We start from the raw sequence: 17,923 nt of genomic DNA, 5'->3' as shown, positions 1-17,923 counted from the left end.
ATATATATATATATATATATTCTTAAAATAGTATTTAAAAAAATAAAAATGGGGAGGCTATGTTAAGTGTGAATGACCAACCTATCTTTGCTGATTTGAATGGTACTACAACGTTGTTGCCAAACCCATCAGACAAATCCATGCTCTTTTTTTTCGTTCTCTCTTTTCCTTCTTTGACACAAACATGGTGTCATCCATAACCAACAAAAATTATTCTCTGTATTTTTTGTATTATTCTCTTTCTTTATAAGAAGAAATGTTATCCTTTTTCTGTCCCTTATTTGTCTTGTCGGATATTTTCCCATTCTCCGCCGGTCACTGAGTTCTCCCTTTCGCCCCTCCGTCATGGTCCAATCCCGTCGGGAGTTCTTCTCTGGTCCTCTCTATGGTTTGACCACCTCCCCCACCACCTCCTCTAGCTCCGCCAATATCGACCTTGCATGGCCTTTTGGCAAGCTTGAAACTATCGACCATGATGATATTCGTGAAACGGCTTACGAAATCTTCTTTACGTCTTGTCGTTCATCGCCGGGTTTCGGAGGTCGGAATGCTTTGATGTTTTATTCATCACATGAGAATCAGCATAATCATTACGGGGATGAAGGGAGTTCGGGTGGGCTATCATCACAAGGACCGGGTTCACCTAGTCGGCGGGCTAATCATGGGACGGTGAATGCCCCTTCCAGTAGGGTTAAAAGGGCTTTGGGGTTGAAGATGGTGAAAAGACCACAACATACTAGAAGGATGTCAATGTCTTCTTTGAATTTCAGCAGCGATGGCGGTGGTGGGTCGTCTTCGCCATCGTCGCCTGGTTCTAGCCCTGGTGTCGGTTCAGCGTTTTCGACGTTGTCGGGGAGGCCTCGACGACCTTTGACATCGGCGGAGCTTATGAGACAACAAATGAGGGTGACAGAACAAAGTGATAATAGGCTTAGGAAGACTCTCATGAGAACCCTTGTTGGCCAAGTAAGTATTGTTTGTGTTTATGTTCTTCAATTAATTTCCCAATTCATTTGTTCCTTTTAATTGATGTGAAAAGTAGCATTATAATGTTTCGATCCTTAGGATTGAATTTGGGATTGATTTGCAAGCTTAATTAGGTGCTAAATGCTGCTGTTTAATCTCTCCACGTCGGTTTTGAACAGACAGGTAAGAAATCAGAGAATATCATTCTTCCACTCGAGCTTATTCGATTTATTAAACCATCTGAATTCAACGATCCGCACGAGTACCACATTTGGCAAAAGCGTCAACTCAAAATCCTAGAAGCAGGCCTTCTCCTCTACCCATCGGTCCCTATCGAGAAATCAAATTCTTTAGTGACGTGTCTGCGCGAGATAATCCGTTCCAGTGATTTCAAGCCTATAGACATTAGCAAGAACTCTGACACGATGAGAACATTGAGCAATACCGCCATTTCTTTAGCTTGTCGAAGTACCAACGGTTCTCCTAACAATGTGCCCCATTGGGCTGATGGATTCCCTTTCAACATTCACCTCTACACTTGTCTCCTTCAGGCCATATTCGATATCAGGGACGAGACCCAGGTCCTTGACGAGGTCGATGAATTGCTAGAATTGATGAAAAAGACATGGACTACGTTGGGGATCAATAGGCCGATTCACAATGCTTGTTTCACTTGGGTGCTTTTTCAACAATATGTTTCAACTAATCAAACGGAGCCTGATCTTCTTTATGCCGCATATACTATGTTGACAGAGGTGGCAAACGATGCTAAAAAGCCGGATAGAGAGGCATCGTATGTGAAACTATTGTCTTTAATGTTGGATTCAATTCAAAATTGGGCAGAGAAGAGGTTACTTAGCTACCATGATTATTTCAACAAAGGAACTACTAGTGGAATTGAAAGTCTTTTGCCTTTGGCATTATCTTCAGCAAAAATTTTAGGTGAAGATGTTAAGATCATGGAAGGGGACGGCGGTGAAAATGGGGATATAATGCTTGTGGATTCAACGAGTGATCGTGTAGATCTTTACATTCGATCTTCTGTGAAAAATGCATTTGCAAAGGTGAGTAATGTACATTGTAGGCAACCATCTTGACCAATTACTCGTTTTTTCGGCATAATTTTCATTTACTCCTTAGTGTTCTTTTTTTGTTGTTGTTGCTATAGATGGTAGAAAATGAAAATGCCGAACTTGCAAATACAGAAGAAAAGGAAGAACCTAGTGTAACTATATTAAAATTCGCTAAAAAAACTGAGCTGTTGGCCGAGAAAGAGAAAGAGCTTTTTAGTCCTATATTGAAGAGATGGCATCCGGTTGCAACCGGAGTTGCGGTTGTCACACTACACCAATGTTATGGGGTACTGTTGAAGCAACATTTGTCTGGGACACGTATGTTGAACAGCGAAATAGTTGGGGTACTACAAGGAGCTTCAAAACTAGAAAAGGTTTTGGTTCAGATGGTGGTCGAAGATTCCGTAGAATGTGAAGATGGAGGAAAAGGAATTATTAGAGAAATGTCGCCATACGAGGTTGATTCAATCATATTGAAGCTTTTGAGACAATGGATAGATGAAAGGCTAAAAAAAGGGAAAGATCTTCTTTCTAGAGCAAAAGAAACCGAAGTCAGTCAATTTCTTTGTAATTTCTTTATCGAGTTCATAACTGAGAAAAAGAAATTAATAATCTTATGGTTGAGCTTACTAATTGGTTCTAGTTTTATGTTGTAGAATTGGAATCCCAAGTCCAAATCCGAACCATATGCGCAGTCCGCTGAGGAGCTACTGAATTTGGCCAAGGAAATGGTGAAAGATTTCTTCGAAATTCCAATCGGAATTACCAACGATTTGATTCTTGATCTAGCTGAAGGTTTAGAGCAGCTCTTCCAAGAATACACTACCTTTGTAGCATCATGTGGTGAGAGTCACCTCGTTGTGTTTCATACACTGTTTTAAGCTTACTCGATTTCGTGGAACAATTTTAATTATTCTTAGCAATAAGTCGATAACATATAGGGATGATGTATTTCTCGTTTTTGATTTTTTTTTTTTTTGTTTCAGGGTCAAAAAAGAGTTATCTCCCTACACTTCCTCCTCTAACCAGATGCAACCGAGACTCAAAATTCTTCAAAATCTGGAAAAAGGCCAGTCCTTGCAGTGTTGGAGTAGAACATATGCATCGAATTGTGAATATGGATGGTCACCATTCTCGCCCATCGACAAGCCGTGGCACACAACGCCTTTACATTCGACTCAATACCTTGCACTATCTAATCACTAACCTCCCTTCTCTTGATAAAGCTCTAGCCACCTCTCCTAAAGTTTCAACACAAAACAATTCCAATGGAAGAAGTGGACGCGGTGCTTCATATTCCTTCTTTGAAAATGTTAATGCATCTATTCAATCTGCATGTGATCATGTATCAGAAGTTGCTGCTTACCGCCTTATCTTCCTTGACTCGAATTCTGTTTTCTACGAGAACCTTTACGTTGGTGACGTAGCCAATTCAAGAATTCGACCTGCAGTCAAAATTCTAAAGCAGAACCTTACACTTCTTAATGCAATAGTCATAGATCGGGTCCAAGCAGTAGCAATGAAAGAAGTCATGAAAGCATCATTTGAAGCTTTCCTCATGGTTTTGCTCGCTGGTGGACCATCTAGGACCTTTAATCGGTCAGATCATGAGATGATCAATGACGATTTCGACAGTTTGAAAAGGGTATTTTGTAATTGCGGAGAAGGATTGATATCTGATGATGTAGTCGAAAAGGAGGCCGATACCATTGAAGGGGTTATATCATTGATGTCTCTATCCACCGAACAACTAACGGAAGATCTCAGCATTATCACTTGTGAAACTAGTGGAATAGGTCTTGTAGGCACGGGGCAAAAGCTACCTATGCCACCAACAACAGGAAGGTGGGATAGATCCGATCCAAACACAATACTAAGAGTTTTGTGCCATCGGAATGATCGAGTCGCGAATCAATTCCTAAAGAAGTCATTTCAGTTGGCAAAAAGGAAATGACATATGTGATACAGGTAATGTATACATTTTTGCATATCCGGAACAGATTCTTTTTGTTTTGGGGGGGTGTGTTCAGAGCATTGGTTCTCAATGATCTAAATTATATTCTTTTTATATTGAAACGAAACTAGAGCGCAAGCACAATGTATCAAATTCGGTTACCTTAAATGTTATATAACAAGATCTTTTTGGGGGGTAGAGATAGCTACTGTGCATTTTTCTTTTGCTTCATTTTCAATTCTTTTGTAACATTAGGCAACCTTTTAATTGTTCTTTAACACATAGCATTTCAATGGAGAGTATAAGTGATATTGTTCAACGTTGTTCCATCAAGCTATTCCTTTTGCTGCTTCTTGATTTGATGCTTTTAATCTCATCACCTTCAGTTCTTCCGTAAGCACGTGCATTGAATCCGAAACTTCGGCCTTGTAGACATAGAACCTGATCATTGCCATGAAGAAAATGAAGTTCAAAAAGTTGAGTACTGCGAAAAATGCATAGTAGTAATCAAGATGAGACTTGTTTAGGTTGTTCAAGATCCATCCTTCGTGACCGTCCCTTTGAGTGATATCAGAAACCGTTGACAGAAGGAAACTGCTGAGAAAATTCCCGATCCCTAGACTTGTTGATGAATAAGAAGTACCGAGGCTCTTCATGCTTTCTGGTGCTTGATCGTAGAAGAACTCGAGCTTAGCCACCTCTAGAAATGCATCAGCTGTTCCCATGAGCACAAATTGGGGAAGTAGAATGAATATGGTTAATGGAAGTTGGCCTCCATTTTCAACTAAACCATGTTGCTTAGCCACATTGAGCCTATACCTCTCGGTTAAAGAAGCAACCGCCATGATTACGAAGTGAAGAACAAGGCCAATCCCCATTCTTTGAAGTAGAGTGATGCCCCTCGGATTATTAGTCCATTTCCGGATGACCGGAACGAAAAAGCGATCATAGAGGACGACACAAACAAGCATCGAAGTCGTCACGAATCCGGCTAAACTCGCTGGGGGAATCTTAAAGTTCCCTATATGTCTATCAAGGGTGGTGCCTTGTTTTATAAATAATGTTTTGATTTGTGCAATCATGGTACTTGGCACAAATGTGGCAATCAAGATTGGGATCATTCTTAACATTTGTTTAGTTTCCTCTACCTGGGTTACTGCGCTTAGCATCCATGGATCTGTTGACCCAGTTTTCACAGCAGCTTTATTCAAAAACCTGCAATTTACACACCCAAAACGAGTAAATTGAATTGTGTTTTGGGTTTAAAACCGAGTTTCGCTCGACCCTAGTGACTAATGCGAACAATAATTAATACTAACCTCAAAGTTGGTGTCGAACCGATCATGAACTTCCCATTCCTAGCATACTCTTCCAAGTCAAGTTCATGTAGTTCTTTAGGGTCACTAGGAAGTGGCACCCTCCATTTCCTAGCGGCAGCCACTATGACCATAGCCATCTTCGTGAACGGACTCCCGGCAGGCACCCGGTGCCGATAAAACGGGGTGCCAGCTAAGAAAATCATAACAGAAATCACGAGCCCGAGCGTGGGTAAACCGTACCCTAACGTCCAACCGACATTGTCTTGAATGTATACGAGGACCGTGTTGGCGAAGAGTGTCCCAAAGAAGATGCTGAACATCCACCAATTGAAGAATGATAGCTTGCTAGCCTTCTCTTTCGGATGGAAATCATCAAACTGGTCGGCGCCAATCGTCGAAATGTTCGGCTTCGTGCCACCAGTTCCGATGGCTAACGTATATAATGCACCGAAAAATGTGGCTAACTGTAATGTTGATGCCTTCTTGCAATCGTCTATGTTGGCTTGGTGACAAGGTGGTGGTTTTAGTCCTGGGATTGATACTGATAATGTTAGCAACGACATTCCCTGTTGATCGAATAATTGGGTTAATAAAGATTAATAATTAAACCATGGAATGGTTTTCACTAAAAGATTAAAGGCTTAAAATCACTTTAATTATTAAAAAACGTTAATTAGAAATAAAATTTTGACAACAATAAGTATAAAATATTAATAAATGTGCTTCATCAGTTCAATCGAATTTTCTTTTATCAGTTTGATAAAAAACAGTCAAAGTGTGTTATTATTATCATCATCATCAGCATCAACTAAGCTTATCTATAGCCTTGGGCATACAAATTTTCAGGGCCCACTCTACTATCATTATTTATGCATACGCAACAATATTTTTTTATTACCATTATGTTTTTTTTTTCCTTTTAGAAAACTTTTAACCATAAATAATTTAATATTTTTTTTTAAACATTTAAGTTATGGTATAGTATTTTTAATTTACTTTAATATAAATTCTACAAAATATAAAAAATTTATTTTACCCATATTTTAAATAAATTTATTTTTTCAATTTCAATTTCACTTTGGACCGATAGCATGTGGGTCTAATTCAATGTGAATTGATATACCAAATTGACTAAGATATGTACAAAAAATATAGACTTTGTAGACATACAAAGTTGAAATTATGACATGTGGTCCACATGTTTGACAATAATTTCCAACCAATAATATACAGTACCTTAGTCATTAATCATCATCTATTTATTGTCTTGTAATAATAGAAGCAAAGTAAAGAATATATATATTTAAAGTCTCACATTTTGTCCATGTTTGAAAATTCAATTATTTTCTTAGTGATTTTACTTAAATCAGTCTTTTCTTTGTTCTCTTTTGCAACCATGTGCTCTTATTTGATATCTCAAACCATTAAAATCAACAATGTTTCTTTTCTTGATTGAATGAGTGATTAAAAAATCTAAAATAATGAGTTTAGGTTTAAAATTTTAATTATCATATGTCTGAGGGATTGAGATAGAGATGAAATTAGAATTTTTCGTATACCTTCTTTTAAGATATTAAAATTAATTATTTTTATTATATATGTGATGTGCTCGTAATATGCATACATACGTATAAAAAATATCTTCGTTACGAATACGTCACGTATATATAATAAAAATGTCTTATGTAAGATTAGTTAATATAAAAGCAATTTAACTATTTTTATCAGTGGGGTTGGTGTGTTTTAAGCAAAGCTGGCGAATAGGCTTAATTATGTCCTTTGTTTTTTATACTTTTTAAATTTTTGAAATTTAATTTTTTATTTTTAATTCTAAAATTTTAATTTTTATATGTTATTTTCAATTAAAAATTAAAATTTAATTGAAAATATTGTTAATTGGCTTCTGAATATTAAAAATATCGGATATTCAAATTTAACAAAACTAAAAACCCTAAATTTTAAAAGTTGGAAAAGTAGGAGAAAAATAATAAACCCTAAATAATAAAATAATGAAAACTTACAGTGACGTAGATGAGAGAGGCGAAGACAAAGGTCCAATAGCGTCCAAGATGAGCATCGGCAACATAGGCACCCAAGATTGGGGTGATCCAAATGGTGCCCACCCAATTGGTCACATTATTCGCTGATTTCACTGTGCCTTGATGCAGTTTCCGAGTCAAATATAGCACCAGATTCGACGATATTCCATAATACGCCATTCGTTCAAACACTTCATACACTGCACAAAACATGTTGGATTCGTATTAATTAAGGATGTTCTTTTTCTAACAAAGCTGCGCTCACACTTTCAAAAACGACAAAAACGAGATAATAAGGCTTTTCTATGGTGACTGTCTGTAAGTTCCTTGGGATTTAACACTATGTCCTCTTCATGCACATGTTATGGTGAATTACTATTTTCATGAAATTTAATTTCTTAGAAATCTAACTTTGATTATTAATACTGTTGAATTTTTTAATAAATTCATGTTTATTGATTAAATAGTTTTCGAGTAAATTTTTATTATTATTTTAAAATGTCACACTAATGAATTTAATAGAATAATTTTAACAATCTCAAATATAAAAAGAATACATAGACTTGAAGTATGTTTTAATTTTTTTTTAAGAGAATACTTTTTTCACTTATAAATTACATATTTTATTATTAATATTATTTTAAATTTTAACTTAATATTTTATATAAAATCCATAAAAATTAAAACCCTAAACCTCAAGTAAATTTAAACTCTAAACTTATCGGATGATTTAAATTATTCTCAAACCGATAAAACCAACTTCAAGAGGGGTAGACAAGGTTTTAGTCTTAATTTCTTACTCTTCTCAAATTTTATAATTTAATTTAAGACACAACCATCATTGTCTTTGTCTCCCCTGAAATTAATGACTTCAACCTTACAAAACGAACATTTCAATTCGAATTAATTTCTTATTTTCTCAATTTTTCTTACTCAACATTAATTTTCGATACTTCATTGTCATCATATGTTGATAAGGGTTTTTTTTTTAATGTAGGTCCATGATGGACACGTCCATGGGTGTATGAAAAGAAAATCAACTTTTATTTTTCATTATTAATTGACGAAGAGATATTTTTTCATATATAAAAAAGACATCATAATTCCACGAAAGAAAAACGCGTTGCAAATGTCGAAATTCGAATTTAAAATATTTATTTATTAAATATTATGAATTCAAGCTTTGGAGAAAGGATATAAGACAGAGAAATGGAGGTGACATTAAATTAGGTCTTAAATTTGTGGAAAAAAGGAAGCTTCTTCAATTTATTATGTGGTAGTTGAAGTGTTGAACCAAATTAATGCCTTTTTATCAAACTTTTTAATTGATAAAAAAAAAGTACTAAAATCATCATGTTTTGTCTTTAAAAAAAGTAAAATCCAAAATGACTTTTCTCTTGCAATGAATCTATTAAAAGATTATTGTCTTTAAAGAAAAAAAAAATGAAGATTGAAAATATATTACACTTGAACAAGGCCGACAGTGGCTTTGGTTATTTAAAATTTTGTATTTTAATCCTTTTTAAAAATTTAATGATCTAATTAAATCCTTTTTATGTAAAACTTTTAGTTTTACCTCAAATTTTGTCATATAGTGATAATAAAATATGTAATAATCCAACTCGATTTGAGGGGGCCTTTCTATCTCTTTTCAGAACTGTTGATTTAATACATTAATAGGTATATTAAGTTTTTTCGGTCAATAATGATACATAAACTATTAATTTCGTCTCATTTTACCCAAAACACGGTACCCACTTATCAAAACGTAATAATTGACACATTCTTAAGTACAATATGAATTGTACCTAAATGAGAAAAGTAACATAATTTGAGGACTAATTTTGTAGTTGAGTTATTTAGGAATAAAGCAAGAGATTCCAAATGTTGTGACTCAAATCCCAAACGTATAGAATTCCACCAACAGGGAGAAAACGAAGAAAAGGAGAGAAACCCATAACTTTCTCGGCATCTTATCCCGAGATTAATTTCACCTTTGTGCCAAAAGGGGAAAAAAAGAAGGGGGGGAATTGCAAAAACAAAAGAGATGAAGGTTTTTACCAACAACAAAGGAGCAAGCAGTCCATCCACCTCTCTTGGATCTACGAACTGGGTTTCCTTTAAGATCCACAGTTCCATCTTGTGTATAATCATCTATTCCTTCTTCAACCGCCATTGATGAACAATAAACTAAGCTTCTATATGTATATAGATATATATTTATAAGAACTAGTTTGGGTTTCTTTTTAGTCCTTTATATAGATACTCATGCATTTTGCAATGGGGGGAGTTCGTGCATATCCACCCCTTTTATAGACATGATTTGATTCTCTAAAAGATACTACCAATATCTTCAATATATATATATATTTGCACTTTCCACCCCTTTGGTTTGACTTGGATTACGAAAGGCCTTGCCTAATTTTTCCTTTTTTGGATTTATTTTACATTTAAAGAAAAAAAAGGGTTTATTGCACGAGCTTGCCTAAAGAAAATCGAATTTGGTTCGATTATTTTTTAAAATTAAAAAAATTTATGGGTTAGAAAAGATTTTGGGTGAAATAATTTAAATTAAATTATTAATTTATAAAAAAAAGAAGAAAATGTAATTCTTTCATTTAACTAAGGGATTGAAAAGAGATTAAATTGAATTATTAATTTTAAGATGAGCTAGAAAAGCAATTATACATTTAAATTAGTGCCATTCGAACTCTAGTTTAAACCGAAGAGCAAAGGCATAGTGGAGTAAGGGACTTCACCACCCCTGTATTGGTCAAATCACATTTTTAACCTTTCTTAAAATTAGTAATTCAATTTAAGTCCTTTTAACATTAAATTTTTAGTTTCGAACCCCTCAAATTATTTAGTCCTCGACGGTGGATACGAAATACCTAACTTTATCCCTAATTAAGAGATAGACGAATTTTAATGGAAACTAATTGAAGGCTCGTGTGATTCAATTGATAGCAATGTACTTACAACATTTACATACGATTCCGTCGAAAGCGAGAACATTTCTAAAACTGACATGTGATTTAAAATGGTACTAAAAATACATCTACACTATTTTATTCACATGATTTTAAATATTCCAAATGGCTACAATGTTTAACATTTAGGCCAAACAGCAACTATGAATATTAGATGTAATAACAAGGTACATTATGTTAATAGGAAGAGAATTTAAGGTAGCCACAAATCCCGAAAGAATCATTTTTCACGGACAATAAAACAAACAACCAACCCTCTAGTAGTGAATCTTAGGATTAAGTTTTAGAGGGACTTAACTAAAATTTTCAAAAATTTTAGAAGTTTAATGAGATTTTTTTTCAAAAAAATGAGGTCTAAATAAACTTTTTAAAAATTTTGTGAGATTAATGAGAATTAAAAAAAAAAAAGAGAGCCCATGTCTCTTTTTTTTTAAATATTTATTTTTTAATATTTTACTATATTTTTATAAAACACTTGTCAACCTTTTCATACTTTAGAATTTAAAATTTCACTAGTAGAGTGTACTAAATATTTTTTTCAATTTATAAATGAAATTTTATTTATTAAATATTACTTTCATCTAATAAAATATTATCAATATATGTTTTATATAAATTTAAATATTTTATTAAAGCAATATTTTAACTAAAATTTATTTTTTATATTTCAATCTAAAAAAAATTGTTATAGAGAACTAATTTAATAAAAAATGTATTTCATATTTTATGATTATTGTTGTTACAGATAAAAAATTATTATAAAAGATAAAAATAAAACATAAAAATTAATTTTACAATAAACTCGATTATTATAATAAAATATGATTGTCATAGTGAGGGTTGAGGATTCCGATTTCAAATAAAAACTTATAATAATAACATAAGAATAGTCTAAGCAAGTTATCATTAGAAGCCATTTAAGTCCAATATTTGTTTGCAAGCAAATGGCGTAATTGAGCGTCTGTTTGCAAGCAATTAAGTCAACTCTCTCCTTCAATTATTCTACATATATAAATTAGAAAAAAAAAATCGAGATAATGTTAAATTTAGTCATTAATATTTTAATAAAAAAATCGAATTTAATCATCCATTTTTAAAAAATGATCGAGTTATTTTAAAATATTTGAGCTTTTTATTGTGCCTCCTAATAAGAAATTTTCTTTTAATATAAGAATATATATAATATTATATAGAAGTTAAATAGTTTAGATATAATTATATGTTTTTAATTTACCACTGCTAAACTTATTTATTTGTCAATTAGTCCAATTGATATGACACTAAAATTATTCTTTTACAAAATTGATTTTGATGATGGATTATTATATGTATTCTGTCAACGTGTGTGAAAAAGTGTATTTTGAAAGAGAAATTAAATATAAAAAAATGAGAATTATATTAAATTTGTTCATGGCAACACTTAAAACAATTTTTTAATTAGATAAACTTCACTCGAATTTGAATTTTAGCCCTCCAACTTTACAAAAAAATTATTTTAACTTTTCATTTAATTTTAATTTTTTTAACCCTTACACTTGAAATTTATTAATCACCCTAAAATAGATGTAAAAGTTAACATTTTTTTAACTTTATTGACATGGCATGCATGTAGATTGTTACGTGAATTTTTAATTAATTTTTTAAAACATTTAAAAAATATAATTTAATTAAATACCGATATATCATTCACGTGACAGTTCACACATATGCCTTATTTCATCCATAGTTTAAAACTGTTTGATGGACAAATCTATTATACCTCAAGCACATTATTAATTAGATTTAATTAACATGAAAACGTACCTCCTTTTTAAAGTAAGGTGTGATTGTCATGAAATTATGATTATTTTTTAATAAATCTACTATTTTATTTTAGAAAAAGGGTCTCAGTCTGGATCTTACCTTTTGCTTCCTTCTCGATGAACATTACAATTAATTATCGCAAATTGGAGAAGAAGACAAAAATAATCAAAATCTAGGGAGTCAAATTAAGACAATCGATAGCTTAAAAGATAATAAATCCCATTATTATATGATTAACTCAAAATTTAGTCTAGTGTTCAATTAATGCAATTTTTTTAAAGTTTCTTTATGTTGAAGCTCGGCTTGCGTTGGAATGTTTGAATTTAGTTTGGGATCATAAATTCAAGCAAGTAGAATTAGAAAATGATAATGCACAGCTATTCGAAACTATTCAAAACAGTCTCACAGTAGCAAATAATGTCGATGAAGTTAAAATGATTCGTAGTTATTGCTCTAAAGCTTGACAAGTCAAATTTAAAGACACTCAGAGAGATAGTAATAAAGTTGTTGATTGTCTTACTAAAACAGTTGGAGGTGATTTAAATCAATTGGTGGTCATTGAAGAACTTCTAAATAATGTTCGTGATTTATTGGAGGAGGATATTTGGAAGCTAATAAAAGGGTGTAATCTTGCTGCTTCAAGTCCTTTATTACTATTAGTTGTTTGTCCTAAATTCTTTTCTACAAAAAAATTTTAAGTTTATTACGATCTGACCATCAATACTATTAGTTCAATTATACCATCAATACTTTGAATGATGAAAATATTATGGGTTTAGGGTTAAATAAATCTCTTTTAAAAAAATTAAAAAATTAATTAAATTTTCATAGAAAATTTTTACTAATTCAATTTTTAACATAATAATATTAATTTATTAAAACATTGATAGAATTTAATCATATCTTTTTCTAATATAATTAAACGATTAAGTAAATGACGAAATGTGATATGCCACGTAAACTTAATGTTGACATGGCATTTTGCATCGTAAAAGAAAAAGACATACACTTAATCTAACCAAGAGGAAGATAAAAAATTATCTTGGAAATTAAAACACGTATTGTAAGAAAAAGATACTATCAAATAGAAAACAAAATGGAAATTGTAACGACTTTCTTGTCTGACTAATTATGTGCTCCAAATTAGGATCTAAATGTGAATAATATTATATAGTTGAGAATTAATAAAAGGATTAGAATTTTCTATAACAAGGATTATAGAATTTTCTGTAATATTTAAAAGTTTTAAATATTTTTAATATTTTTAACAATCTCTTATAATTTTTTTATAATTCTTAATAATTTTTAATTGGTTTTCTATAATTTCTTTATAATTTTTAATAATTATTTTAAAAAAATTATAACCTGGACAAAAGGATGTCTAGGTTTAGTTTGGAGTTGCATTTTTAGTAATTTTTTAATAATTTTTTTTATTTTCTAAATATTTAGTGACATAATAAAATAATACGTTAACATCAATGACACATGGTATTTCATGTGTTGTCGATTGCTTACACTCAAATAGTCATGTCAGTAAAAAGTTATGGTTATGGTTAATGCTAACGAGAAGCTGGGTTAATTAATATTTCAACTTTAAGAACTCACTTGGGTGAAAGTTTTCGATAAGAACTTAATTAATATTTTAATTTTTTAAATATAATGACTTATTTAATCCTCTAATTTTATAAAAAAAAGTTATTTTAGTCTTCCCTTTAATTTTTCTCTCTTTTAGCCCTTAAACTTGCGATGTTTGTCAAATCACCTCAAATAATGTGACACACACATGGATTGCCTAACACAGAATGAGTATTTTGGCATATATCAGTTGGAATGAGCATTATGAAGAAAAAATTCCACCTGAACATTTTATCCAAAATAATTAAGGGTGTTGACTATTTAAACTAACTAATGATATTATAAAAGCAAAGGAACAAATTACACCAAAATATAGTATAGATACTGAATCTTAAATTTAAACATAATAGAGGAATCATAACCATAATTTGACATAAAATAATATATGTCTAACACAACCATTTAACAAAAATTTAAAAGTATTTTTTAATTAAAATTTTTAATTAGAAAAGAAATAATTATTTTAGTGAACATATGATAAAAAATTATAATATAAATAAAATTAATTTAAAAAAATGAAGAAAACATTATAATAAAGACAATTTTTTAAATGAATAAATCCCGTGTGGCATTTGTGTTTTAATTGCTTGCTTTATGTGGATTTAAACAAGGGGTAATTTCATATTTGGTACATGTATTTTTATAAATTATTTGATAAGGTATTTATCTATTGAAAATGTCCATTGTAGTACCTGAACTATCAATATATATTTTTTATTATGGTATATGCACTTTCATAAAATGTCCAATGTGGTATTTAAACTATCAATGTGTTTTTTATTATAGTACCTAGAGTTAACAACGTTAGTAAATTGCTAAATCAACCAATGAAATTTTGACACAAAGAAATTTTTTTTTCAAATTATCAAGTTCACGTGAATAATGTAACATTATGTGAAAAATTAAATAAAACAATAAATTAAATTAAATTAAGTTAGAAACAAATAATTAAACATACGATTAATAAAAAAGAAGTAAATACTAAACTTAAATGAAAATACTCGTACTTTCAAGGATAATATTTTTTAAAAAAATATTATTTAAAATGAAAAACTCTTTGTAGAAGATGATCTTAAATGGAGAAGATGACGTGTTTGCTTATATAAGTTTAAATTTTACTTCTTTTTTATTAACCATATATTTAGTTATTTATTTTATTTAGTTTTCACATAATGTTATTATATTCATGTGGACTTAATGATTTGGTGAAAAAAATTTATGTATTAAATTTTCATTGGTTGATTTAGGAATTTATTAACGGGTGTTAACACCAAGTATATTGGTATCTGTGTTGAACAATTTTTTATATATTAAAAAAATTTATGCATGTGTTTCACCATGACAGTGAGTGTGTTTCTTGATATTACAATTTTACAACCTACATTGAATTAACAACGGGAAGAGAAAATAACCTTGAAAGTATATCAAACACCAATGCCACAATTTTTTTCTTATTTTAATACTTTTTTATATTTTTTTAGGTTTGTAAATAAATTTTAAAATGTTTTTTTTTATAATTTAAAAAATTACAATCTTGAATGAATCTAAACAAATTGACCTTAAACTATGACTTAAATTTTAAATTAATCTCAAAAGTTTAAATTATTCTAATTAAGACATCATGTCATCAATATTTTAACTATTAGGTTGTTCTGTCAACCTAACATTAGCTTAAGCATTAAATACTAGCTAAAATTAGAGTTAGAGTTTATTTAAAACATAATAATCAAATTGTAAACATGTTTGTACCTACTGTATTGAAATATTGGATTTGATGTGTTAAAAAAAACAGGCTAATGATAGTGTATGTTTTTTTTTTAAATGTTAGATCTAAGTTGTTCATATGATAATCTGACGTGTTCTAAATATACTCCACATCATATTCAAGCCGGAAATTAAAACCTTAATTGATGACTATGTTGATAAAATGATTAATTTTTATAATAAGGATAAAGCAGCATTTAGTTCCCGAACTTAGTAACTTTTCTCAGCTTGGTCCATTAACTTTTTAAGGTCCAAATTAGTCCCTAAATTTAATTTCCATTTAAAAAATAAAAAAATAGGGATTAAAGCGCCATGTCATTATCTCTTAACAATGTTCAAAAATGATTAAATTATTTGATAGAATTCAAGTTTAGGACTAATTTGAAAAAAAAACGTTTAAAGATCAAGTTAGGAAAGTCGTAAAGTTCTATTCCTATGTAATACCGATACTTTAAGGATTCAATTAAAATATTCTAAAGTTCAACGGCTAATTTAAAATCCGAGAAATAATTTAAAGATGTATAAATGAATGACAACTTTTTTGTATTTAAAGATCGTTTTATAACAAAAAAAGAAAATGAAGATCTAGAAATATACACCCAAAAAGAAGGCCTTTTATTAATATTTATTAGGTGGGTAGTAGACTATAAGGAAAAAGGGATGAGAAGCTAACACTTTGGGACCAATTATCAACTCTATAATGTAAGGAAATACTAGCTTTTTCTAGTGTGGACCATTTTAAAAAGATGCCTATCTAGGAATCTTGGATTTATCATTTGACCTTTTCTAGGAGAATCATAGATTTAACACGTAGATTGTTTTTTCACGTGTGATTTATGTATATATTACGTCAGTAAAATTAAGAAATATTAAAATTTTTAATTATTTTAAAATCAATTGACAAAAAAATATAAATTTAAAAATTTTTAAAAATAAAAAATTAAATAAAAAACTAAAATAATTTTTTCCATAATATCATAGAGTCCAAAAAATTTATTATGCTTAAAAATAAGCCTTAAACAAATAGCATGTAAAATTAGTTGAACACCATCACTAACAAGATATAATCAATGAAATTAAATGTATAATAATAATAATAATAATAATCCACATCTACAGCTCACTTCTAGATGATTAACATTATTGAAATATATTTTCCTTTAATCATTGCATCAAATCCATACCAAATATTTATTCAAACTTGAATACGAAACTTACTCTGATGGTTTTCTTGTTTGAAATTTCAAAGCTTTTAATCTGGACAAATTTTAATTTTAGATCCAATAATTCATGTTTTATTTGTCTATTTTTATGTCATAATTATATATATATATATATATTTAAGTTGTTATATGCTTTTGCTGATTGAGTCATAACTCGATTGACATAGGTATTGTTGTCAATGTAAAATAATATAGGTGTAAGTGAGTTGAAGCGCATTATCTTCTTATTTATAGATTGGGGAAGGTTATGAATAGTTTTGAATGTTATGTCAAAAAGATTAAATATGATTAGAATATTGTTCATAATTTTTTTAAAAATTTTGATAAGATAAAATAATTCCTATCATGTAGATTTTAATTATAAAATATAATGTAATTATATCATGTTTATAATTATTAAATATGATCTTAATTGTAAAATATCAACATTTTAATTTAAAAAAATAAAAATAAAGACAAGTAAAAAAATCTAGAAGGTTTTTTTTTTTGGAATTGTTTTGGTACCAAAAGTCTGAAACACAGCCAACAAATAAATTAAAAATTAATTGATGCATTTACAAGAAACAGGTGGTCAATTGAGTAGAAGGTTAAGCATTTAAGGATAATACTCTCAACAATTATCTGGTTGGTTTTTAATTGAGTAATTTTTTTTTGATGCTAAGGCTAAAGCTTTTGTTGTGTTGATGAAGCTTGTTCTTTACCATTTATGACAAATATTTGCTATTATTTTCTCTTTCAATTGTACGAATTAATAAAGTTATCTTTAAAAAAATATTATGATTGAAAAAAAAGTAAAAATAATATAATATAATATTTTTTTAATTTTAGAATTTTGATAGTTTGAATTAGGTTTAAATATGAGGAAGGCCTTCTACTCTTTTAAAATTTTAAAAATGGGTAAACTCACCCAATGTCACTTTAAAATGTGATTCTTCTTATTTTGGTCACTCTAAAATTGTGTTCTCAATTTAATCATTCGAGATAAAATATTTGTTTAAACTAGTCACTCCTGTTAAAATCTTCAGTTTACTACTAATAGATTACTAACGACATGTGGCACATTAGTCAATTGAGTGTGTGGCACTTTTTTGTTGACTTTTGACTAAAGCTTACGGTCCTCTCTATAATTAGTCCAAAACACTTTTTTTTGAATTTTA

The 17,923-nt window shown here is 30.0% G+C and overlaps 2 protein-coding genes across 2 annotated transcripts; one reads left to right on the top strand and one right to left on the bottom strand.

The window, feature by feature from the left end:
* Positions 1-131: 131 nt before the first annotated feature.
* On the top strand, positions 132-4,451 carry LOC107942205 (protein unc-13 homolog). The gene is made up of 6 exons (XM_016875839.2): positions 132-966; positions 1,146-2,030; positions 2,135-2,590; positions 2,696-2,882; positions 3,026-4,007; positions 4,380-4,451. The coding sequence occupies exons 1-5, from the start codon at positions 346-348 to the stop codon at positions 3,991-3,993; spliced, it is 3,117 nt and encodes a 1,038-aa protein (XP_016731328.2). The 5' UTR covers positions 132-345; the 3' UTR covers positions 3,994-4,007; positions 4,380-4,451.
* On the bottom strand, positions 4,085-9,679 carry LOC107942211 (protein NRT1/ PTR FAMILY 5.2). Its single transcript, XM_016875843.2, has 4 exons — positions 9,413-9,679; positions 7,334-7,551; positions 5,313-5,878; positions 4,085-5,208 (listed from the first exon to the last, which is right to left on the bottom strand). Exons 1-4 carry the CDS (start codon positions 9,525-9,527, stop codon positions 4,323-4,325), a joined length of 1,785 nt encoding a protein of 594 aa, XP_016731332.1. The 5' UTR covers positions 9,528-9,679; the 3' UTR covers positions 4,085-4,322.
* Between the last annotated feature and the right edge of the window lie 8,244 nt (positions 9,680-17,923).

Source organism: Gossypium hirsutum, chromosome A02, assembly GCF_007990345.1.
Source record: "Gossypium hirsutum isolate 1008001.06 chromosome A02, Gossypium_hirsutum_v2.1, whole genome shotgun sequence".
In the NCBI taxonomy this organism is placed as follows: Eukaryota; Viridiplantae; Streptophyta; class Magnoliopsida; order Malvales; family Malvaceae; genus Gossypium; species Gossypium hirsutum.
Note: the sequence above shows the minus strand (reverse complement) of the source record. Positions and strands in the feature narration are given on the sequence as shown.

What these genes read in the sequence shown, in the direction of transcription:
- LOC107942205 (XM_016875839.2), top strand. Translation starts at nt 346, where the DNA reads ATGGTCCAATCCCGTCGGGAGTTCTTCTCTGGTCCTCTCTATGGTTTG. An exon ending in TGAAAAATGCATTTGCAAAG is followed by an intron (nt 2,031 to 2,134) that starts GTGAGTAATGTA and finishes TTGTTGCTATAG; the next exon opens with ATGGTAGAAAATGAAAATGC. An exon ending in CTAGAGCAAAAGAAACCGAA is followed by an intron (nt 2,591 to 2,695) that starts GTCAGTCAATTT and finishes TTTATGTTGTAG; the next exon opens with AATTGGAATCCCAAGTCCAA.
- LOC107942211 (XM_016875843.2), bottom strand. Translation starts at nt 9,527, where the DNA reads ATGGCGGTTGAAGAAGGAATAGATGATTATACACAAGATGGAACTGTG. An exon ending in CCTCTCTCATCTACGTCACT is followed by an intron (nt 5,879 to 7,333) that starts GTAAGTTTTCAT and finishes TTCGATCAACAG; the next exon opens with GGAATGTCGTTGCTAACATT. An exon ending in GGTTCGACACCAACTTTGAG is followed by an intron (nt 5,209 to 5,312) that starts GTTAGTATTAAT and finishes TGTAAATTGCAG; the next exon opens with GTTTTTGAATAAAGCTGCTG.